We start from the raw sequence: 22,776 nt of genomic DNA, 5'->3' as shown, positions 1-22,776 counted from the left end.
AAAAAGTAAGACAAGAATAGGAAAATGTTCTTGCATGAGGCTCAATGAATAGTAGAATTTAAAAAACAGAATAGGGCAGTAACTGATGATCCCACGGTGACATACCTCCAAAGTAAGAGCCGTCCATCAACTTCATGCCGAGGCTCCCTTTGGTCAGGACGCTGACCACCCCGTGCTGGATGAAGTACATCTTCTTGCCGATGGTGCCCTCTCTGATGATGTAGTCTACAGGCTGGAACACCTCAAATCTCAGTTTGGTCAGCATGGCTGTCACAAAGTTGGGATCAGCGTTGGCAAACAGCGGCATGGAGGCCACCAGCTTACGACAGTTAAAGTTGACGATTTCCTAAATTTGAACAGGAAACAGATCATAATGGTGTAGTGGATGTCGTAAGATTCCCATACAGAATTCCAACAGTTTCAGCTTTATTTGTTTTGTGGGTGTTCTGCGCTTACATTTCAGAAAGAACTTGTAAAACTATGGATTTCAGAGTTGATTCAGGGTAAAGACACGATGGTTAGAGTTTAATATTTTTCATTTTTGTATTTAAATAGAGGAAATGATCACTGTTTAAAGGGACAGTGTGTAGGATTTGGCGACATCTAGTGGTGTGGTTGCAGATTGCAACCAACTGAGCACCCCTCCGCTCACTCCTCCCTGTCAAAGACTGCGGTAACGTGAGCCGCCGAGTGTTAAACCGCGTTAACGCCGTTCGCCTCGCTCAGAGGCCGTCCTTACCATAATAACACTACTGTAGGAGCAACGCAAGTCAGACGGCGGCTGTCGGTACCACGGTTTTGCACTCTGCAGCTCACGTTACATCAGTTTCATAAGCGGGTCGGAGAACTACGGTGGCCTTCAGGTAACATAAAACCGCGAAAGGCTCTCTCGTGTTTGGTTTGTCCATTCTGGGCTACTGTAGAAACATGGCAAAGCAACACGGCGGACTCTATGAAGAGGACCCTCTCCCTATGTAGATATGAAGCGCCCATTCTAAGCTAACGAAAACAACGATTCTCAGTTTCAGGTGATTATACACATTATGAATGTTGTATCATATTTCTGCTAATAGATCCCCGAAATGTTACACACTGTTCCTTTAACATTTGAAAAGGGTTAGATAATCAGATAACAAAATTACCTTGAGGGACCCACACAGAGCTCATTCGAATATTCTCCCTATTTTTTTCATCATTTACCTGAAGCGTACTTTGAGCTGTCCTTGAAGCAAGAGGACATTGTTTACTGTAAACTGCAGTAAACAGCGTCACTGGCAGCAGGAAAAACAACTCTTCAGTGCGTGGGTACATAAAGTGACAATGAAAAGTGAAAATCACTTTAAACCCATCTGTTCCTTTCTTTTAAAACCGAGTTATTTTACAGTGGGAACTGGTAAACACTTCAGGTGACTTCATTGACTACCTAGTGAGTAAGTAAATTGACAACAGTTAATGAGTAAATCAATACAGAGAAGGCTGGAAATTAACTTTTTTAACAACTGGGTTTGTCTTTGTTTAGAAAAAGAGACCAATAGCTGAGCATTACAGTACAATGAATTCATTCCAGTCCACTTAGTCGGTGGAGAGTTGAGAAGTGTGTGTGTGTGTGTGTGTGTGTGTTTGTGGTTGAATGAGCACAATACAGTGGATGCTTTGGTGTTTTCATACCTCGCGCAGAGGCTCATTAAGCTCCTCCAGGATGCTCTCTTCATCAAACATCTTGCCCTGGTATCTGTGCTCGTAGTAGTCATGGATTTTCTGTCGGAACTCTGCCGGTAGTTTGTGGAACGACATGTACTGCTCCACTTGTTTGTACTGGAGGATGGAGAGAGGAGACAGTAGTGAGGAGAAACAGAAGCATAAATCGATCAAATCAGGATTCAGCTTTTGTTAATTGTGACGGGAAGTTGTATCCGATCAGCAGCTGCGGGGACATCACACATTTCTTATCTATACTCAATAATACTTTTTCTCAGTGTGTCTCATCAGCTGTAGTGTTCATGTGTGCAGTTACTGGGATGTACAGCTCTGCAAACATGAAGATCCTGTGACCCATTTATACCTCGTAGCTATGGGAGGAAAACGGTGATGATACCGTTAAGGAAACATGACAGCTCTGTTAAGCCCTTGAGGATTCATCACGCTCTACTGTGTTTAGAGAAGAAAGACATCTTAACCACTCTCTCTGTACTTTGGTGTACTAAATGCTTCATTTTGAAGGGACAAATGCACAGAAAATATCTTTCCACAGGGAAAACATATCTTATCATAGTAAAACATATAAAAACAACTCTTCCATGATCTGTGAAGTTGAGAAAAAGAAGACGCAGGTAAATAATTAAATGGAACCAGTGGGCATTTGTGTACTCGGGTTACTATTCTGAGAGAGGAAGATGTTTGTTATTTATGTTGGAATTGATAAATATGTAACTATGTGGCGAGAAAAAAAGAGCTGAAAATGGAGGTAAGCTGCAGCACATTGTGTTTGCTCACCCAAGTGATTCACACCATTACATATTGTTCGCCACCGTTATGTTTTTCTGCATCAAATGCAGCCCGAATGTCCACTTCTCTCAACTCATTATGATGCTCCATAACACATTTCATGCCTGGATTCCCTGTGAAAATAGCAGCCGCTGGATTTACTGTATAGCTTCTGCTGCGAGGTGGAATTGCATGATGGCACTGTGTCAATTGGGGAATAAATCTCTCGCTATTATTCCCCATTCACGGTACACAAATGGCTTTTGGCTTTGTTTTATTCATACCAGGAAGATGGCACATTGTATGGCTGGTTTCACACATCGCTGCCTTCCTGTAAACAACATCCTGAGGGTGAGAAAAAATGGTCACGAGTTGTGCATATGAACAATAGGCCAACAAGATAACCCCGGAAAATAGTGGAGAGCGGTTCACTTCCTGTTATATCAGCAGCAGATTCGCTAACACTCCAAAAAGATGCAGAACAACTTGTATACCATAAAAAAGCCAAAGTCTCATTGGGTGTAAAAAAACAAACGTGCAGGAGTAAAGGCCTTTACACACCGGGGGTGTGACGAATAAACAACGCGAAAATGCGAAATATTCGCCTGCGAATATTATATGTCTAGGGCTTTTATTGTGAAAGATAAAGAACGGAAGGAGTGGATCTGGTCTGCACTGCCTTTGTCAAGGTTGAAAGGACTAATAAAGTTTGCCGTCTTGGTTTTGACTACAAAGCCTCTGAGTTGTTGTTTCATAAATATTGGTGCAACTCAACTGATGTCTTTATTCGCGATGCGGAAGCTCAGAAAATCGACCTGGTTCCAAAAAAGTGTGCCGCTTTTTCGTAGATAACGCTACATTTCCACCAGATCAGCACACTAGAGGACGTGTTGCTCCACTCAACTGGCCGCTCAAGTGGTGACGTACCCTATCGTGGAATGCATCTCATTGGTCCCTGGTCCTCTGATCGCTGTTTCAAACAGGAAACAACATGGCAGCCTGTTCATAAACTCTGTTATTCCGTCGAAACAATCCACCAAAATCTACTCCTGAAGACATTTGAGGCAATGCCACTGCTGAATCTTGTTTCATTTTAGAACTAGATCGCTTAGTTTGTCAGCTTGGTCTTAGTTTCGTGAGCTGGATGCATTGCGCTGGACGGGCTCATTTGCATAAAGTTGAGATTTTTCAACTTTATGCACATACAGACTCTCTCCAACTCGCTGCAACACCCCCACCATGCACTGGGCGACTGCTTCTCCTGCTTTCCATTTGAATGGACACTTCAACATACGGACTGGATGAGCCGAGGATCGAACCGCCGATCTTCCGATTAGTGGACGACTCGCTCTACCTCTGAAACAGAGCCTTAATATAAATGAATCAGCTTTTCATGGACAAAAAGCTGTTTTAAAACAGTGGTCAATACTGTGCAACAAATCCATGTGGCCCTGTTGTTGGAACAGCTTTAAAATGTTACGTACGGTCTCTCTCTCTCTCCCAAGTGTTTGTGTGTTTGTGTGTGTTAAGCAGTGTGAGTCATCCCTCTGCGGAATAAACTGTCAATTGGATGAGTATAGATTTCAAGCAGAGGGTCAAAGGAGAACCTCCCCTGTTCAACAACACACCACAAGATACAACAAGACGCAGCTCAAATCTTCTAAACAGAACTCAAATAGGATGGTTAGGAAACAGCCTTACAATGCCACGTACTGCCAGTGAAAAGGAAATTGATTGCATCCCGTCAAGCAAAGCTGTTGTTGTTTTCAGCTCACCTGTGGTTTTGCAGCGTCTATATTAATCAGCAGAGTTGTACTTCTTTTGCCTTCTACCTTTGAAGTTATAGGTTTTGTGGCTGTCAGTTTTCATTGTTTTAACCTTTAACTGTATAATAACATGTTAGAAAAAAACTGAATATGACAAAATAAAAGTTTGCTGATGAAATCCTTTCAATTATTACTGGGATAAACTAAAAAATGGTCAAGCCAAAAAGGTCATCAGCCTCTGAAAATTTGGAGATTTTACACGGATGACAAATGAGAGGAAAAACCTGAATGAATGACTGGAAGAACAAACAGATACCTCCATACATGGCACAAGGGGTCAGTGAATGATTTGATGAGTAATGATGAGAATCATATGCGATACAGTATATGAGTGGTGAGACTTGGAGTCAACAATCACTGGAGGCTTGTGATGGCTCAACAACTTACAAAGTCACATTCTTTTGTTTTTTTCCTTTAATTTGTCACCCATCTGTATCTCATTAAGCGACTAGATGACCAATAGAATCCTTCAGAAAGACACATGTATTAACTGAGGTGTGGAAACACAACAAAGTGCAGTAGATATAACAGAGATCTTTAGCTGCCTGTGTGTACATACTACCAGAGACGCCGCTAGACGGTGTAATCATTCGGGGCTCAGTTCAAACCTAAGTGGGGTCCAGGGGCATGTTCCTCCGGGGAGATTGTTTTTCCATTTACAGCAGCTATATGCACTATATTTTGAGCCATTTGGTAATAGAAAATCTAAAAATCTGTACACCACTAGGGAAAAACATGATAGTTGCCAAGGAAAAAATCATCCTGTAGAACCTACATCCTATTTTGTATCTTGTTCTCCAACTGTCTTCATCATTCTGAAAACATACTTCAAATGTTGAGGATGAATAAGTTTTACTCCTGCCACCTAAAAAAGGCAAAAATTGTCTGATGTTACTATTTTTAAGTTACATAACATACATAGGTATAGGGTAGGAATTTGGCATAAATGGCATTACTAATCTTGAAACCTGTTTTTGTCATACTATGCTGGAGTAGTAGTATCTGCTACATTTGAATCCATGCAATAATAATCTGGATTTCTCTATTTACAAATCAAGGATACCCAAGAAAATGTGGTCTTCAAAACTCTGAATTGAATATTAGGCCAACAGAAGAACATTCACTCAATTACATTAGTTTTCTTTAGGGAATAGCAGTGGGCAACATTCAGGTTTTAAAAGTGAGCCAATGCCGAAGTGCCACAAAGGTGAAAGGTATTTTAAAAACCTAAATGATCCAGAGCTTTTGAGAAAACATTGGAGCCCCAGAAGCTATCCTCCGGCTCCGCCCCTGTATACTACCCCCACCACTTTAATCATCTAGAGTGCCGATACCTTCCTGCTTGTGAGTTTTGACCAGATAGTCACGATTTATAAGGACACATCCTGTATGGAGGACCAGCGGGGGCGGCGACTATGACCTTGCTTGTAACAGTCGATGACACATGCATGGGATAGGATGGCTCCCTGTACAGGAAATGATATTGTGTCACACGGTAAGGTGACATATGGGTTAGAGAAGAAAATTAAGGCTTGACCCTGATGGCTTGGGTGGCGCAGCAAATCACAATATCCTTTATATAGCACATAGTAGCTGTCATGGTGGGACATCATTCATTTTGTTTCCCTACAGGAGGATTTTCTCTCCATAATATAAAGCACTGAGTGTTTTTTACCAATGAAAAAACGTTCACCTTTCCCTGTCTCTTTCTGACCTGACACTCCAGATGGTTTGTTTCACAGAATCATCTGAGAAGCCGTCGTTGGAAACTGTTTGGAAAAAGGCAGGAACTTTCAAAAAATACTTGGCAGGTGATTGGATGAACCATCTGTCAATCAAACTCTTGCTGAAGCCAGTTGGGAGAAGAGAGAAAACATATTTTCGAGAAAAGCCTTCGGTGCTGTTTTTTGCCCTTCTTTCGATGAAGAAATTCCCTCCAGTTCTGATATAACTGATGCTATTGCAGCTACACTAACCTCTTTTGGAGCCACCATTGTTGTTTAGAACGAACCTCTCTGTGTCGTCACACACACTTAAACCTCGCCTGTAGCTACCTGTATCTCCTCACAGGATGCTGATTGGTCCGAACCACAGAGGTTCAGACACAAAACGCATTACTTGAAGCCTGACAAGATGGACTTTCACGTGACATTGTGAGAATCCAGCTGCCGTGCAAGGTAATTCTCGTTCAGGCACTTTTGCCCAATGATTGTCCAGTATCAGACTGTTGTCCAGTGTGATGTTGTATATACTGCACAAATAAATACTACGTACACATGTACAGTATATAATCAACGTATTCTCATACAACGGTTCGTATGATATCTTACGAAAAAGTTATTCCTCCTTTTCCGTTAGTATTCCAACGAATGTCCAGCAACACAAAATAAACTTCTGTCTTTACAGGAAACAACTTCCTTAGGTTTAGTCAATAAAACTGCTTAGTTAGGTTTAGGAAAAGATCATGGTTTGGCTTAAAATACAATTGTAGCGTGAAGTGGCGTTACTTAAGTACATAAGTTACGTGACAAATAAATCAACGTTGACTTCTGGTTTCACACGGGACATGAACGCCGGTCTCCTGGGTGAATGTTCGGTATTTTTAGACCCACCCATCCACTCCGACCTCCTCCCAACGCAGCGTTCGCCGCTCTTCATATTTCCTGGTTGACAATTAAATGAATTACACAAACTGATTTGTGAGATACACAAACACGAATTACAGTGCATTACTTTTTGTAGGTATAGCTACGAACAGTGTATGAGACCAGCCCGATACAGTACAACATGACCGTATACAGTATATGACAATATGAAAATCCAAGTGGATCACTTACTTTAATGAACTACATTATGAAATTACATCTGCAAAAACAATGTACTGCATCCTTTTCTTTCTTACGTCAACCAATTTTAATCTGAATCTCATTCAGTGTTGATTAATTGCTCGGGTCATAGTTCATTTAGCATGAAAAGCCATGGCAGCACTAAATGAAAACCTTACAAGGTGTCATCCTCAGCCATCTTTTCAGATTTCTAGCACATCTTGAAAGTAAACACATAATCCAAACAACAATAATCTGAATTTTCTTTTCAAATTGTTTAGGACATAAAAGGGGATTATCCAAACTAACCCAGCAAAACCTAAAGGTACTAAAGCAATTTCACTTAAACGTGGCAAATTCCTCCCCATTTGTTGTGTGTCAGAAACAATAAAGATGCAGCCGACGTCCAGAGTATCCAGCTCATTCAATCAAGCGTGGGGATAAACTGGGCGGCTCCTATTAACTGTGTTTCCTCCCTCAGGATTCAGTGTGTGGCAGTAAACTAAACTGAAATGACATCTCTGTCTCTCGTTCCACTTCTTTAAAAGTGTTTGTTGAAGGAGTTGAGTTTTATTGACTTTCTGATTTTCTCAGCATTAGACTTTGATTAGTGACCACGTCACTCAAAGTCAGTGGGACGGAAAAGACAATCAAACGGCATCTGCTCACTTCTTAAGGGGAAACACTGCAGGTGAATAGGGTAAAAACTAGGGCTGTCAGAGTTAACACAATAATAACACGTTAACGCAAATCCGTTTTTACGCCACTAATTTCTTTAACACATTAATGCAACTTGCGTTTTTTTGGTTGTAGCGGGAATCTATTAATACCAATCGTTTCATACTAGCTTGTTGCGAAGGAGGCTAAATAACGCTCCGAACTTACGTTAAATTCTAGCAAGAAAAAACTAGCATGGCCATTTTCAACGGGGTCCCTTGACCTCTGACCTCAAGATATGCGAATGAAAATGGGTTCTATGGGTACCCACGAGTCTCCCCTTTACAGACATGCCCACTTTATGATAATCACATGCAGTTTGGGGCAAGTCATAGTCAAGTCAGCACACTGACACACTGTTGTTGCCTGTTGGGCTGCAGTTTGCCATGTTATGATTTGAGCATATGTTTTATACTAAATGCAGTACCTGTGAGGGTTTCTGGACAATATTTGTCACTGTTTTGTGTTGCTTTGATTTGATTTCCAATAATAAATACATACATACATTTGCAGAAAACAGCATATTTGCTCACTCCCATGTTGATAAGAGTATTAAATACTTTACAAGTCTCCCTTTAGGGTACATTTTGAACAGATACAAAATGTGTGATTAATTCGCAATTAATCGCAATTAAATATTTTAATTGATTGACAGCCCTGGTATTTTGGTTGTTTTCTTTCTACTAGTCGTTAAGAGGACTTGTCATGGAAGCAAAATAGCTCGAAATCTCAAAATTGACCAGTGCATGAAAACATTATGTTTCTGCCTGGAGTGTCTCGCCCAACAACATTTGGAGTAAGACACAGTTGTAGTGAAGCTGAATGTTAGAAAAGTATCAAGCAGATATATTTTGGAAATCCAAAAAGCATGCTGTGTTACATCCAAAGGATGATGAGAGATGACGGGTGTCTGGCACCCTGAACTGTCAGTTAATACTCTGAGTCACACTCAATAACCCACAAAACACACTTAAAGACATAGATCTGATGAAGAAATCCCCATGTTTATAGCCAGATACGCACTTATACAAATTAATACTTACCCTCCAAGATGGCAAGTCTCAACACAAGCAAATACAACATGTCTGACACCGATAACATCCTCCTATATTGTATTAATAATGCAGTGTCCATTTTATAAAATCAAACTGTGTAGCCGGGGATGCAGATAAGACTGGACTTAGACCCTCCTGCAGTAGGATACTTATATAAAACTAACAAATGCATTACATTTCTGAAATCCAATCTGTTCCTCTCTGACTGTGGGCTTAGTTAAGGGGCAGCACGGAGGGTTTTTTATGGGACATAAAGCTCCTAGTTGGTGGCTTGCGAGCATGATGCATGGCTGTCACTGTAAGCCGCCACAGAGGGAAGGGAGAAATTGAATTGGCCCTCCTATTAATGGGCCATGTCACTGAGCGTCAGGGCTCAGGATGTGACAAGTCCTATATCTGTGTATGTGTGTGTGTGTGTGTGTGTGTGTGTGTGTGTGTGTGTGTGTGTGTGTGTGTGTGTGTGATGTCCTGCATGGATAAAACCCCAGTTGACTTCAGCGGTATCCTTTAGCTCACTGATTGACGGAGATAGACCCACAGAGATAAACACACATACACAGACACACCTTAGGCGCACACACACTTGCGCATGCACTCACTACATTACTAATGTGTGTGTTGATGAAGTCATGGGGGAACTGAATAAATATGTCAGAAAGGTTTAAAGAAAAAAACAACTCTATTTTTATGTCCTACTGTATATTAAAGGGTCAATTTTATATTTTTAAACCTGAACCCTATTTTCTATGGAGAACGGATCCTGCCAAAATCAAATATAAATAAATAAATAATGGCTCGATAAACACATACATAAATATATCATTAAATGTAGGAAAAATAACATTAAAATTAAATGTAGCCGTTAATTAATTGATAAAAAGTGACATAAATTTATATTTCTGTTTTAATTTGCTTTATTTATCTTTGTATTAATTATCTTATTTATTTAATCTTCTGTTTAATTATCCCTTTTATTTTATTTATTAATTTATATATATATATATATATATTTATATTACAAATGTATTTATTTTATTTTTCCATTTATTTTTTATTTATTCATTTATTTTTTCAAGCCTTCATAATTTTTCCCATGTTTTTGTGTCTAAGTGACAAATGGGGACAAGAATTTTTGAGATTGGTCCAATATTGAGGAAGAACGCTGCAGCCGCTAAAAAGGCTGTGATGTAATCGCTCAGGGCAACTCCTCACATTCAGTGTACGTCCACTAAAAGTTGTTGTTTTTGCCACTGGCAGGCTCTGATTTTTATTATAAGTGTCTGACAACAATATGGAAAGGACCCTACAGAGAAATTAAACATTTTTCTTAAAATAATAGTCCTTTTCAATGTGGACCATTATTTATGAAATTATTATGAGTCTCCTTCAGTGGCGGCTGGTGGATTTTTTTTTGGGTAGGGCCAATCAATTTCAACAAACATCCTAGTACGATTCAATGTAAAAAAAGGTGTCAAAAACGCATTACTACTTTGCAGTTACATTTTTATCATTTATTCCAACACTGACATAAGGACATCTTATTCATACAATTCAGTATGTTAATATAACATATGACAGATCATTTATAAAGGAACTTTGCTCTTCTGTCCTTCTGAGTGGCAAACCTCTCAATGACCTTCTTTCCAGTCCTTCTCTCAAACGGGTCTTGGAGGAGAGATTTGATCGAGTTAGGGTTGAGTCTTGCAAGAGTAGCGCTACCAGTGCTTGGCTGTTACACTGTCATGCCGTTAAAATGGGCTGTGAGAGAAGAGAAGTGGAGAGAAGCGAGAGACGAGAAGACAAGATCACGCGAGAACTGACATGAGCCCTGACGAGAACAGAGAGAGACACACGTGAACGTGGATGAATTGTATGTCATTCATGCTTGTAATCATATATCTTTAATCAGTGATTGGCTGTACTGCTTATTAGACCCGCCTTCCTTGGGCCAAATCCATTTGGCCCCAGAAAGTGCACGTGCAGCAGAGCAGCTGAGAGGTGCACTAGCAGAGAGTTCAAGGAGGAAAGCAGATATTTGGCGCAGTTATCCTATTTTACAAATATTACGGGTATATTCCATAGGTCAAAAACACACATATTGACAATTTTTAGAATTTTTAGAATTTTTATAATTAATAATTTTATAATTTTTTTTTTTTTTTTTTTTTTTTTTGGTGGCTCAAGGTGGGTGGGGCCAGGCCCCGTGGCCCTCTATTGGCCGGCCGCCACTGGTCTCCTTACTTTATGAAAGTGCAATACTAAATCTTTGGCCCCTTTAAAGCCACTGTATGTGAAGAATTTGAAAATGTATGACTTTAGCGCCCCCAGTGGTAAAATCAAAAACTGACAATTGAGACCACTAAGAAAGCTTCAAGCTACATCTAGACTACAATTTATTTTACCTTTCTACAAACAAAAACGTATTCCATTGCAATATTTTTACAGAACCTATATATCATGAAAAACATATCTTCATATAGTGGCTATAAGGCTATAAATGTGTTGCATAAATGGAGAAATCAGTCGGTTTGAACCCTCTTTATATAAGAGAAAACACCCAATTCAAATAAATTTCAGGTGAAGCGTGAAACTACATTCTTGACCCTGGAGATAGTGGCTGACAAAAAAAAATAATCTTACTAGCTGTTTCTGGAGGTTTCAACCGTATCTGACTCACTTTCAACTATGAGATGTGGTTGAAAGCTCCAGAAGGAGGAAGCAAGTAACTGCACCCTTGAATTAAATTTGATGGATTGATTTGAAGTGTCGGAGACGCAGGTAGGCCCAGTGGATCAGTGCTCATCAAATCTCCCTCCTCTCACCGTTATTCGGACACGTTGCTCTATTGCTCTTGAAGGGGGAGGAAGTGATAGGGGAGGAGGAGCGGGAGTTACAGTTACATAATGGCTAATGCCCTCTGTCCATGTGCGGTGTCCACTGGCAGATGGTGTATTGCCCAACAGTCAAGGGCGAATGGACATATGAAGCAGGGGAGGGCTGGAGATGGGAGGAGTGTTGTGGAGAAACACGGGATGAAGGCACCAGTCACCTCAACGTGAAGGAGGGGATAACAAAGGAAACGCTAAGCTGCTGTCGCTGCTGTCGCTGCTGTCGCTGCTGTCGCTGCTGTCGCTGCCTCATTGTTACTGTAATAATACCGTTTGTGGAGACACACCTGTACACCGTATTGTACACTCTCCACATCATATTCCTACATGTTTCAAAATGTTAACGTTTCTTGAGAACAGAGATGCTCTACAGTGATTCCCAACTAGGGGTACTTGTATTCCAGCAGGTACTTCTGCAGTTTCCAAGGGGGTATGTGGAAAGATTGTAGAGTGGCTTCAGTAATTTGGAAAAATAGAAATTGTAATTTGATTTAAGAAATATATGTATGTATGTATGTGCATATTTGTGTTTAGGAGGAAAATAACCATCCACACGGGATCACAAACTGGTGTATAAATGTGTCACAATAACCAGGAAACTAGCAGCTACAATAGGCTGCACAATACCTCTCATCAACCTGAGCCAGATGCAACACCTTAACAACACCTTGACACAGAGAATGCATGAAAACTAGTAAGCAAGCGAGGAGAGACGTATAGCTAAAAGTCATGGTGTCATCATGGTGTAAATAGTTAACTGAGAGAGAACATTTAATGAAAGTTTAATAGGCAAACTGTTGATACAATTGCCTAGAATTGATGGATAAACAGGTGACATAGCTAAATGTAATGTAGAAATGGTTGAAATAGTTAGCTGAAGTAATGGATGAGAAATAATTAGCAAAAAGTAATGAATAAACAAATTACATAACTAGTTAAAAGTAATGGATAAACAAATTACATAACTAGTTAAAAGTAATGGATAAATAAATTAAATAATTAGTTAAAAGTAATGGATAAATAAATTAAATAATTAGTTAAAAGTAATTAATAAACAAATGAAATAATTAGCTATAGGTAATGGATAAATAAATGAAATAATTAGTTAAAAGTAATTGACGAATAAATGAAATAATTAGCTAAATTAATGAATAAAAAATGAAATAATTAGCTAAAAGTAATAAATAAACAGGTGAAATAATTAGTTAAAAGTAAGATCAATAGTTGAAACAGTTGAAAGTTAGCTAAAAGTATATGAATAAACAGGTTAAAGAATTAGGTAGAAGTAATGGATAAATAGGTGAAAAGTCCAGTGGTAGTATTACGAAGGCAAACCGACCTAAATGCTGACAATTCAACTGTATAAAAAAATTGTTGACAGTCGGGGAACCACAGCTTTACAGTCTTTCTCATTAATATCTCCCTCTCTTATCTCACATTTACTGTGTGTGTCTCTATTTATACTCCTGTTCCTAAACACGCCACTAACCAAACAACATGTGTCCATTCTGATAAAGCAGAAACAATAGCTGCATGCTTTGTCTAACTATTGAATCCACAGTAAACATGTCTCTTTGGTCGGTGAGGTCTCTGCATGCAGACAGGAGACGATGCTTAGTGCTGGAGCTATTATGACACTTCTGTCTCAGCGCTGAGCGTGATGCTATCTGTTTACTCTGCATTATGTCAATACAAGTCCATGCTGTCGCAAGCATTTACATTATCTTAGACAAAGAATCTGTTTCGTCAGACTGGCCAGTTTCAACCCATATCTCTGTCTCCAGCCTGTTATCTGAAGGCGCTATTTATTGCGGACGGCGGTCCAGCATGGTTCAGTTCGTCGGTTAATGATGAACAAACAGTCATGGGGGACTGGAGCGGGTCGGCATGTTGGATGAGTTATCCGAGTCTAGCCTGGCAGGGTGTTGCCGCTCTGTTCATTATTTCACTGTTGTGCTTCACGGAAGAAGAGGAGAATGAGACTGATGGCAGGAACTGATTGCTGCAGACGTCACACCACTGACAGAGTACAGAGACACATAGCTGACACAAAACAGAGACTCCAGCAAAGACCCAGCAGCTCATTTGCCCTTTCTCTCAATTTTTCTCTTTAGTCTCTGAGCTCGCTGCAAGAGGACGTCCTTTAGACTGATGGCATTAATGTCAAATAGCCTATCTGGAAACCAGTTACAGTATACTTGTACCGCAACTTCTTTTCAGGTTCATCCAACTAACTTACAGACCAAATTAGGTGAAGACTGGATGACATTTGTAGGAGGATTGATTAAAAAAACTGAAAATGGTGTAGCATCTGTTTAGACAGAGATAGGCGTGGCCTTTACTGATCAATTTGGCTTGAACCAAAAAATACAGGAAACAAGAAGTATTGTTCTATGGCTTACAGGTCAGGGTCAGTGAGCTACACTTCTTATATAGTCAATAGTCAGGGTCATGTCTAGATGGTAACCCGCGATTTGCGACCTGAACTCTCGCGAGACAGTTGGGGTTAGGCATTGACTTCAAATTGATAGGTTGTCTTGCAAGAGTATTTGCAAATCTTATCGTCTTGACACGACCACGGGTCAGAAGTTATAAGGCAAATTGTTCAGGCTGGTCTCCTACACTGTTCGTAGCTATACCTATGAAAAGTAATGCACTGTAATTTGTCGGACAAAATCAATTTGTGTAATAAACATAATCGTGAACCAGGAATTATAAACAGAGGAGGTTGGGGTGGATGTATGGATCTAAAAATACCAGACTTTCGCCCAGGCAACCCGAATATCGTTTCCCGTGTGAAACCAGAAGTCAACATTGATGTATTTGTCACCTAACTTATGCACTTAAGTAACGCCACTCCACTCCCGTAGTTATTTTAAGTCAAACCACGATATTTTCCTAAACCTAACTAAGTAGTTTTATTGCCTAAACCTAAGTAAGTTGTTTCCTGTTAAGATGGAAGTTTATTTTGAAAAGACTCTATGCATGTAACGAGCGGAAATTAACATGTGCTGCTGGACATTTGTAGGAAAACAAACGAAAAAGGAAGAATTACCGTGTTGTAAGATATCATACGAATCATTGCATGAGAATACGTTGAAATGTTATAAATGGCCACCTGGTAGTGCAATTGGATCAAGATTGTTGCCAAACACTTCAAAATCTGCCGATAACTTTTTGAGAAGTTCCTGCTCACTAACAAACAGAGGCAGACCCAATAATATAACCTCCTTCTTTGCAGAGATAATAAGGAAATAAGAAACTTTGAAAATTGCACTTAACTTAACAAAGTTTACAAGGTTCCTTACAGGAAAGCATAAAGGCAAGAATGAAATAATTAAGGACAAAATAATGAAGAATGAAACACAATGAAGATATAAAAATAGAAAACATGATCAAAAGGAAAAGTACTTTAGAAATTAGATTTTAAAAAAATGCATGGGGAAACACAAGGCTAAAAAGTTGGCAAGATCAAAAGGCAATTACATAAAAGCAAGACTATGAGAGGGTATTTTGAGATTTAAAAGATGGTACTGAATTAGTGAGTCTGAGTTCTTTGGGAAGGACAGTCTACAGATCCGAGGCCGCTGACTGAACAAGTACAATCACTGTCTGAGGGTCTCGGGTTCAAATCCCATACAACATGTCAGAAAAGTTCATGTGATAAGTAAGAAGGGAGTACAAGAAGTAAAACGTTTTTGAAAACTGTTCACAGTGAAGTATGCGGTTTATCCAAAGCAGCGCTTGAAGTGGAAAAAAACAAGTGTCAAAAACTATAAAATGATATCTTTATCTGTTCAATATGCACCTTAAAGGCACATTTGTCAAGTATTTAATACTTTTATCAACATGGGAGTGGGCAAATATGCTGCTTTATGCAAATGTATGTATATATTTCTTATTGGAAATCAATTAACACAAAACAATGACAAATATTGTCCAGAAACCCTCACAGGTACTGCATTTAGCATAAAAAATATGCTCAAATCATAACATGGCAAACTCAAACCCAACAGGCAACAACAGCTGTCAGTGTGTCAGTGTGCTGACTTAACTATGACCTACCCCAAACTGCATGTGATTATCATAAAGTTGGCATGCCTGTAAAGGGGAGAGTCGTGGGTACCCATAGAACCCATTTTCATTCGCATATCTTCAGGTCAGAAGTCAAGGGACCCCTTTGAAAATGCCGATGACAGTTTTTTCTCGCCAAAATATAACGCAAGTTTGCAACGTTATTTAGAATCCTTTGTGACAAGCTACTATGACATGGTTGGTACCAGTGGATTCCTCAGGTTTTCTAGTTTCATATGATACCGGTATCTTCACTATGGCTTTAAAACTGAGCCCGGTACAACCTGCGTTAAAGAAATTAGTGGTGTTAAACCAAATTTGCGTTAACGCGTTATTATCGCGTCAACTTTAACAGCCCTAATTAATATGTAATGTTTGTTATAGTTGGAAAACCCCCCAAAAAATATCATTGTTTCTGAAAAGAGAGGTATCTGTTGAATTTTTAAATGTAATTAATAATGCTGTAAGCACCACAAACAAAATTCCTTTCAACATTGTATTGTGATGGTGGCAGAATACTTTTGTATTTTGTGTAAAAAACAACCCTTTAAATGATGCTTTGACATCACTGAGGTGAAACACAACATCGACCTGTTATGTGTTCATGTGTATCTACTGTATACAGTTATACATGGAGTTGAGTATGCGCAGTAATTATGAATGGTGTACCCCAGATCCATTGATAATGTAGCCATTCCCTGCTGCATTTACATGCTCACGAATCTGACACATATACATATACAGAATACAGTAGCTTCATTACTTTTTAAATACCACCACAGCCCCTCTCACAGGAGTGCTGGTCTGCTATAAACATCATCATGGATGCTCACTGGTATATCATGACCTAGAAAGTAGAGCAAGATGATTATCTCTTCAACATGATGCACAACCAAGCCTCAGGGAATAACATAAACAGCTACATGTTGGGGCCAAAACAGCACGACTCAATAAGAGAGAGGTAAACCTGATCACCCTTTGTTCTAAACACTGGCCAGAGGCTTCAGCTGAACAACAAAGCTTGACCAATCACTCTGGTGTGCGTGTCTGCATGCACGTGTTCGAGTGATAGATAGCATAAGACATCTCCACATCACGCAGGATCTAAGGAAGCTAACAAGACGCAGAGCACCGCTGACACCGTGGCCTTATAAAGCAGGAGCGTGCTCACCTCGCCGGCCTGCACGCGCTGAAAGCTTTGATCAGCCGTCGTACGGAGACCCTCAGGCGGGCCGAGGAGGCCCAGCGAGCTGCAGCGGTGAATATCGAACTGATAGGACAGATGCTGTTCCTATCAAAGTTTGTTGAAATCAAAAGAGCAAACCCTCGCTGTTCACATCAGATGTGATAATCGTATTCCCATCGTAAAGGACGAGCACTGTAGATCAATCTCCTTATTGAGTCTCCTTATGGCGGGTTGCCATGCTCTAGACAGAGGGCCCACCTGGGTACGGGTAAGGTAATCCTGTAGCTACCCTCTGATTTATTTCACCAGTGACCTAAAAATAGACTATAGTAAAACCATCCCTCCTTTTTTTCAATTATTCTTCTCCATAAAAGCCAGCAAGCTGTATTATTTACTCAGATATATTTGAGTTTAAAGGGATGGTTCACCCAAATGACAAAAAAAACACACCTTACTTGTGCTATCTCATCACATTTTAGATATGTTAAGATTTCATTTTTGAGATATCCGTTTCTGAGTTTTCATACAGTGGTGGTGCTCACACCATTGACAAAAGGAATTGAAAAAATATCAGCAGCAACATCTCTTTCCAGAGAAAGTGTCCCAGTAACTCTGGATAATCCAAAGAACACACAGTTTTCATGGGGATTATTTCTCCGGTAGAAGGTAGTTCTAATGACGACTGTTTACAGCACAGACTGTGGATTACAGAAGAGTAACCAGGAAATTGTTTCTGAAAAGAGATGCTGCTGCTGGCTTTATCTTCTCAGATGATACCACTCTCATGTCTGTCTATTACATATGAAGCTATAGGGCCAGGAACAGATTATTATAGTTTTGCAGAAGCAGGTGGAAACAGTTTGCCTGGAAGAAATTCTTACTGCACGTAACTCCCTGCAAAAACACAACTTGTTACTAGCCGTGTTTCCATTTCATTGTCAAGCAAATTTGAAGTGAACTTTTGACATGTCTTAGGTGCGTTTCCGTCAACTGATTTGGAGCGAATAAACTCGGCTACAGCGTAGTTTGGTCAGAAGTCGGCGCTATAGGCTACGCATGGCTGTAGTTTGCCAGTAAACAGAGTAGAAGAAGAAGAGGTTGCGAACCGGAAACAAAACAAGTCGGCTTGGTCATCTAACCATCTACGATAGAAAAATGGAGAGATGTCTTCAGACATTTGTTTCGATTGGGCACATTTCAAATGTTCTTTCATGTCAGCTAGTATTGGTCATGTTTTATGTTGAGAGACGAAAACAAGCATTTATACATTATGGGAATATCTGTAGAAACAGCAAATCAGTCATGTGATTTAAATGTTCGCTAAGTCAGAAGTTATTCAACAAAGGTGTTTTCAAAATCCATTTACACTTCAAGCAAGCGTAAAAACAGTTTTGCGCAATTGAGGAAGTTTTATTGTATTGTATAATTTTGCCGTTTCCATACAGCTTTTCTAATGCGATATTTCAAAATGCGCATAAAAATATGTGAATGGAAACACAGTTATTTTTACATTAATTAGTGAGCTTTAAAAGTGCAAATAGGGATATGTTTTTTAAACTTTTGACAAAGCTGGGCTAGCCTTTATGCTAAGCTAAGCTACTTTCCTCCTGGCTCTAGCATTATACTCAATGCTGGGGAGCGGTATCAATCTTCTCATCTAACTCTCTCTTGTTGAACTATTAAATGAAAAGTTAATGCTTTGAACACAAAGTTCCATTCGCCACCATTGTATTGCTGAAATCTCAGAGACGGACATCTCAAAACCTGGACAAACCTGAATAAAACCACAACTACCTGCATGACGGGGTATATATCCAAAAATGTTGTTTTTTCTTTCTTCGGTTGAATAGATCATTAATCTGCTCCAAACGATCAACATTAGCTGTAAATCAGAAAACAACCGGCAGTAAAATAACTCAGGACACTAGCAAGATCCTCACCTTTTCTTGGTATTGCCGTCTGGATGAGTCCAGAGACTGGATGAGTGCTGTTGCGTGGCCGATGAACATGGCGTAGCAGGTGGCTCCGACGATCATACTGAGCATGGTCAGCCAGATGTCCGACATGCTCTCCGGGGCTTGTCTTCCATAGCCAATGCACAGCATGTGGCTCATGGCCTTAAAGAGGGCGAAGGAGTAGAGTTCGCTCCATGAGTCATTCTGCAGGGAGGGCAAAGAGACAAGAGAAAAAACAAGTTGAGAGAAAACCAAATATAAGGAAGGTGGAGGAGTTATTCTGTCCTCCTGGAATAGCTCCTCACTTTTATATTGTTACTGTCACGCTACAATGATTTTGACCTCATGACCTGAGCTTGTCGTCTCCACAAAAGGTAGACTGTTAAGGCACACTGCAGTGAAAATTTATACAAGTTAGAGTGCAACAGAAGTGGGGATAGATAGAGTGAATTATAGAATAAGAGGGCTAAAGAGTAAGACATTCCTGGTGAAGTGTCTGGTGATGTTTTAGGTTTGGTGGAGAGCCGTTATCATCATCACTGAGCTGCCTCGCCTTGTCTTAGCCAGAGCAGAGGGAGAAGAGGGAAAAAAGTGTTAATGAGGAGCCCGTACATCTGCCTGCTCCAGTCTAACTTTGATTGGTGCTCACACACTCAGTCAACTCTAATTCTCCCACATTAGGTTCATTAGAAAGCCCTCCACAGGCACCGCTGAACCTCATAGCCTCCCCTCAAACAGCTGTGGTTCACACATACACTGTCCAGGGTTCAACACTGTATGTGTGTTTCTTCTTCTGAGATGAGTGGTGTCACTTCACTCACTGATTGACTGCTTGGATGCTTGGTATCTGATTTGTGTTTTTTTTCCCAGGGGAATTTTGCATTTCATTTGAGATTCAAATTTGGTTGGTTTTGGAGGAGGTGAAAGAGCACGTACTGACAGGAGGTTGCCGTCAGATGAAAATGTGTTTAGAAAGGTGACTGGAGGAACAGCAAAGACAGACGATGAGATTTTAAAGGGATAGTTTGGGTGTTTTGAAGTCGGGTACTATGAGGTACATATCCATAGTTAGTGTATTACCTATAGTAGATGGCGATCGGACCCCCAGTTTGGAGAAACAGACAGGAGTTACCGCACAGAAGCAAAGCAATGTACTGATGTGGATGTGGGCAACAGCAAAATAGATTTTAGCCACCTAAAAAACAAATTACTAGACTAACTAACTAATCTCAATACTCATTCACACACCGATGGCACAGCCTTCGGGAGCAATTTGGGGTTAAGTATCTTGGACACTTCGATATGTGGACTGGAGGAGACGGGGATCGAACCACCAATGACACACTCTACTTCTGAGTCACAGCATGGTTAGTTTGGATTCACCAAAGACACACAAGCGGTAGATTAGAAACCTTGTGTTCTGCAAAATAAAATTACTGTTTTTTTCAATGGAGTCTGGTTGCTTTGGCGAGAGCATAGATAACAGTTTCAGTTCCCTGTAGGAAACATACACCTCATAGCTGTCTCACGGCAAGGTAAACTGGTGAAAATATTCTTAATATAGTGTACATTTTTATTGATATTGATTATTTTTTTTGTTGGACCTTTTTCTTATGTGGCTACAATACGTTTTGCTGACATTTCCGTCCACAGCAGTACATTACTTTGCTTCCGTGTGGTCTGCTTCTCCAAGCAAAGACCATGCCGACCGTCATCTACTTTGGGTAATAAACTGACGATTGATACGTACCTCATACAACTCCACTTCAAAAACACCCAAACTATCCCTTCACAATGCACTCAGCCTCAGGCAGCAGGGTAGAAACTCAGCCCTGGGACTGTGAGCCCCGAATGTGGCTCAAAGTTTCATATCTGTTTTGAGCCGTCAGCTGGATGGATCAGTGGTTTGGATTTGTTTGAGGAGATTGAACTGGACCTTGTAATCTCAGATGAAAGACGGAAAAACCCACGACAACAGTCTGCAGCCTTTAAGATTATGAACACCATCTCAAGCTTTGTTGTTATTTCTATACTATCTAGTCCTGTAACTGCAGTCCTTTCTCTTTCTCACTGTCATCCTTAAGCCCATTATAATAAGCAATATTTCAGACAAACTGTAACAGAGCATTTAAAACACTCTTGCCTCAGTGTGAGTCTCGTCCCCACCCCACTGCCCCCGAGTGGTGAACAGACCCGGAGCTGAGTCCCTCCAGTCGGCCATCAGCATGCTGGCCACATTGCTGGTGGATAAACAGCAGGAGAACCCAGAGACCAGGCACAGAAATAAACACCTTCTCACACATGGCTGCACCTGTCTGTCTCACTCACAGACACACACACACATTATGATACAGTATGTCAGTGGACAGAGCACCAGAGAATAACGTCTTTCATCGCCACTGAGGTCCATCCTAAATGTACTGTACACTGTACAAAGGATACTTGATTACAAAGATACTAACAAAAACTAAAAATGGAAAGTATCTATTACTGTGCTGTTGTTGTGGCATTTAAAGGACAACATAATTGTGCATGCAGTGGAGTCCTTCAAGGACAGATACAGGGTGTAACAGTATAACTCATCTACGGGTCGAAGGTGCATTACTCCTGTCAGTCTGCCTGTGTGGCTGTGTGGCTGTGTGACTGTTAGTGAAAGCCCACGAGTATAAATCAGCTCATCTCTCCTGTATTCCTAGAAATGTTTTTGTCGATTTGTCGAGGCCTATGTTGCAGGTGAGTCTCCTGTTTCTGATCTGATATCCATACAAATAAACTACACAATCGTAAACCTGGATTAGGCAGAATGGATGCTCCAAGCTTGCAAGGTGTTGAGAACAAATGGATGCATTCATACCATGAATGTTTACATGTACTGTAGTTAAAGTAAAATGAATATAGCACGTCTAGTTACTAGGGCTGTCAAAGTTAAAGCGATAATTCGCCACTAATTTCTTTAATGCATTAACGCAACTTGTGATTTTTAAGTTGTAGCCAGCTCAGTTCAAAAGCTAGAGTGAAAATACTGGTATCATCAGAACCTATAAAGCCTGAGGAATCTATTGGTACCAACCATGTCATACTAGCTTGTTCCAAATGAGGCTAAATAACGCTATGAAGTTATGCAAAATTTTGGCGAGGAAAAACCGGCATGGCCATTTTCAAAGGGGTCCCTTGACCTCTGACCTCAAGATATGTGAATGAAAATGGGTTCTATGGGTACCCACGAGTCTCACCTTTACAGGCATGCCCACTTTATGATAATCACATGCAGTTTGGGGCAAGTCATAGTCAAGTCAGCACACTGACACACTGACAGCTGTTGTTGCCTGTTGGGCTTCAGTTTGCCATGTTATGATTTGAGCATATTTTTATGCTAAATGCAGTACCTGTGAGGGTTTCTGGACAATATGTGTCATTGTTTTGTGTTGTTAATTGATTTCCAATAATAAATATATACATACATTTGCATAAAGCAGCATATTTGCCCACTCCCATGTTGATAAGAGTATTAAATACTTGACAAATCTCCCTTTAAGGTACATTTTGAAAAGATAAAAAATGTGCGATTCATATGCGATTAATCACGATTAAATATTTTAACTGATTGACAGCCCTAGTAGTTACATGTATGCTTTAAAGAAATAGTTTGAAATCCACAAGCCGAATCAAAAGCAAAATAAGTGTATATTCATTTACATGTGATTGTATGAGCCAGAGACAGAGTTTAAGTTCTTGAAGTTTGAGATAATAGCTGATCAGAACTGAC

At 40.1% G+C, this 22,776-nt stretch overlaps 1 protein-coding gene across 2 annotated transcripts in view; it reads right to left on the bottom strand.

Annotated features, from left to right (window-relative positions):
* hcn2b (hyperpolarization activated cyclic nucleotide-gated potassium channel 2b) overlaps positions 1-22,776 on the bottom strand; it is a 64,621-nt gene that overhangs the window by 16,096 nt on the left and 25,749 nt on the right. For both annotated transcript variants that reach the window (XM_074635683.1, XM_074635682.1), the window contains 3 exons: positions 18,996-19,214; positions 1,669-1,815; positions 106-346 (listed from right to left, as the gene is read on the bottom strand). In XM_074635683.1, coding sequence (XP_074491784.1) covers positions 106-346; positions 1,669-1,815; positions 18,996-19,214 — 607 coding nt within the window. The remainder of the gene's footprint in view (positions 1-105; positions 347-1,668; positions 1,816-18,995; positions 19,215-22,776) is intronic.

Source organism: Sebastes fasciatus, chromosome 5 (genome assembly GCF_043250625.1).
Source record: "Sebastes fasciatus isolate fSebFas1 chromosome 5, fSebFas1.pri, whole genome shotgun sequence".
Taxonomy (NCBI): Eukaryota; Metazoa; Chordata; class Actinopteri; order Perciformes; family Sebastidae; genus Sebastes; species Sebastes fasciatus.
Note: the sequence above shows the minus strand (reverse complement) of the source record. Positions and strands in the feature narration are given on the sequence as shown.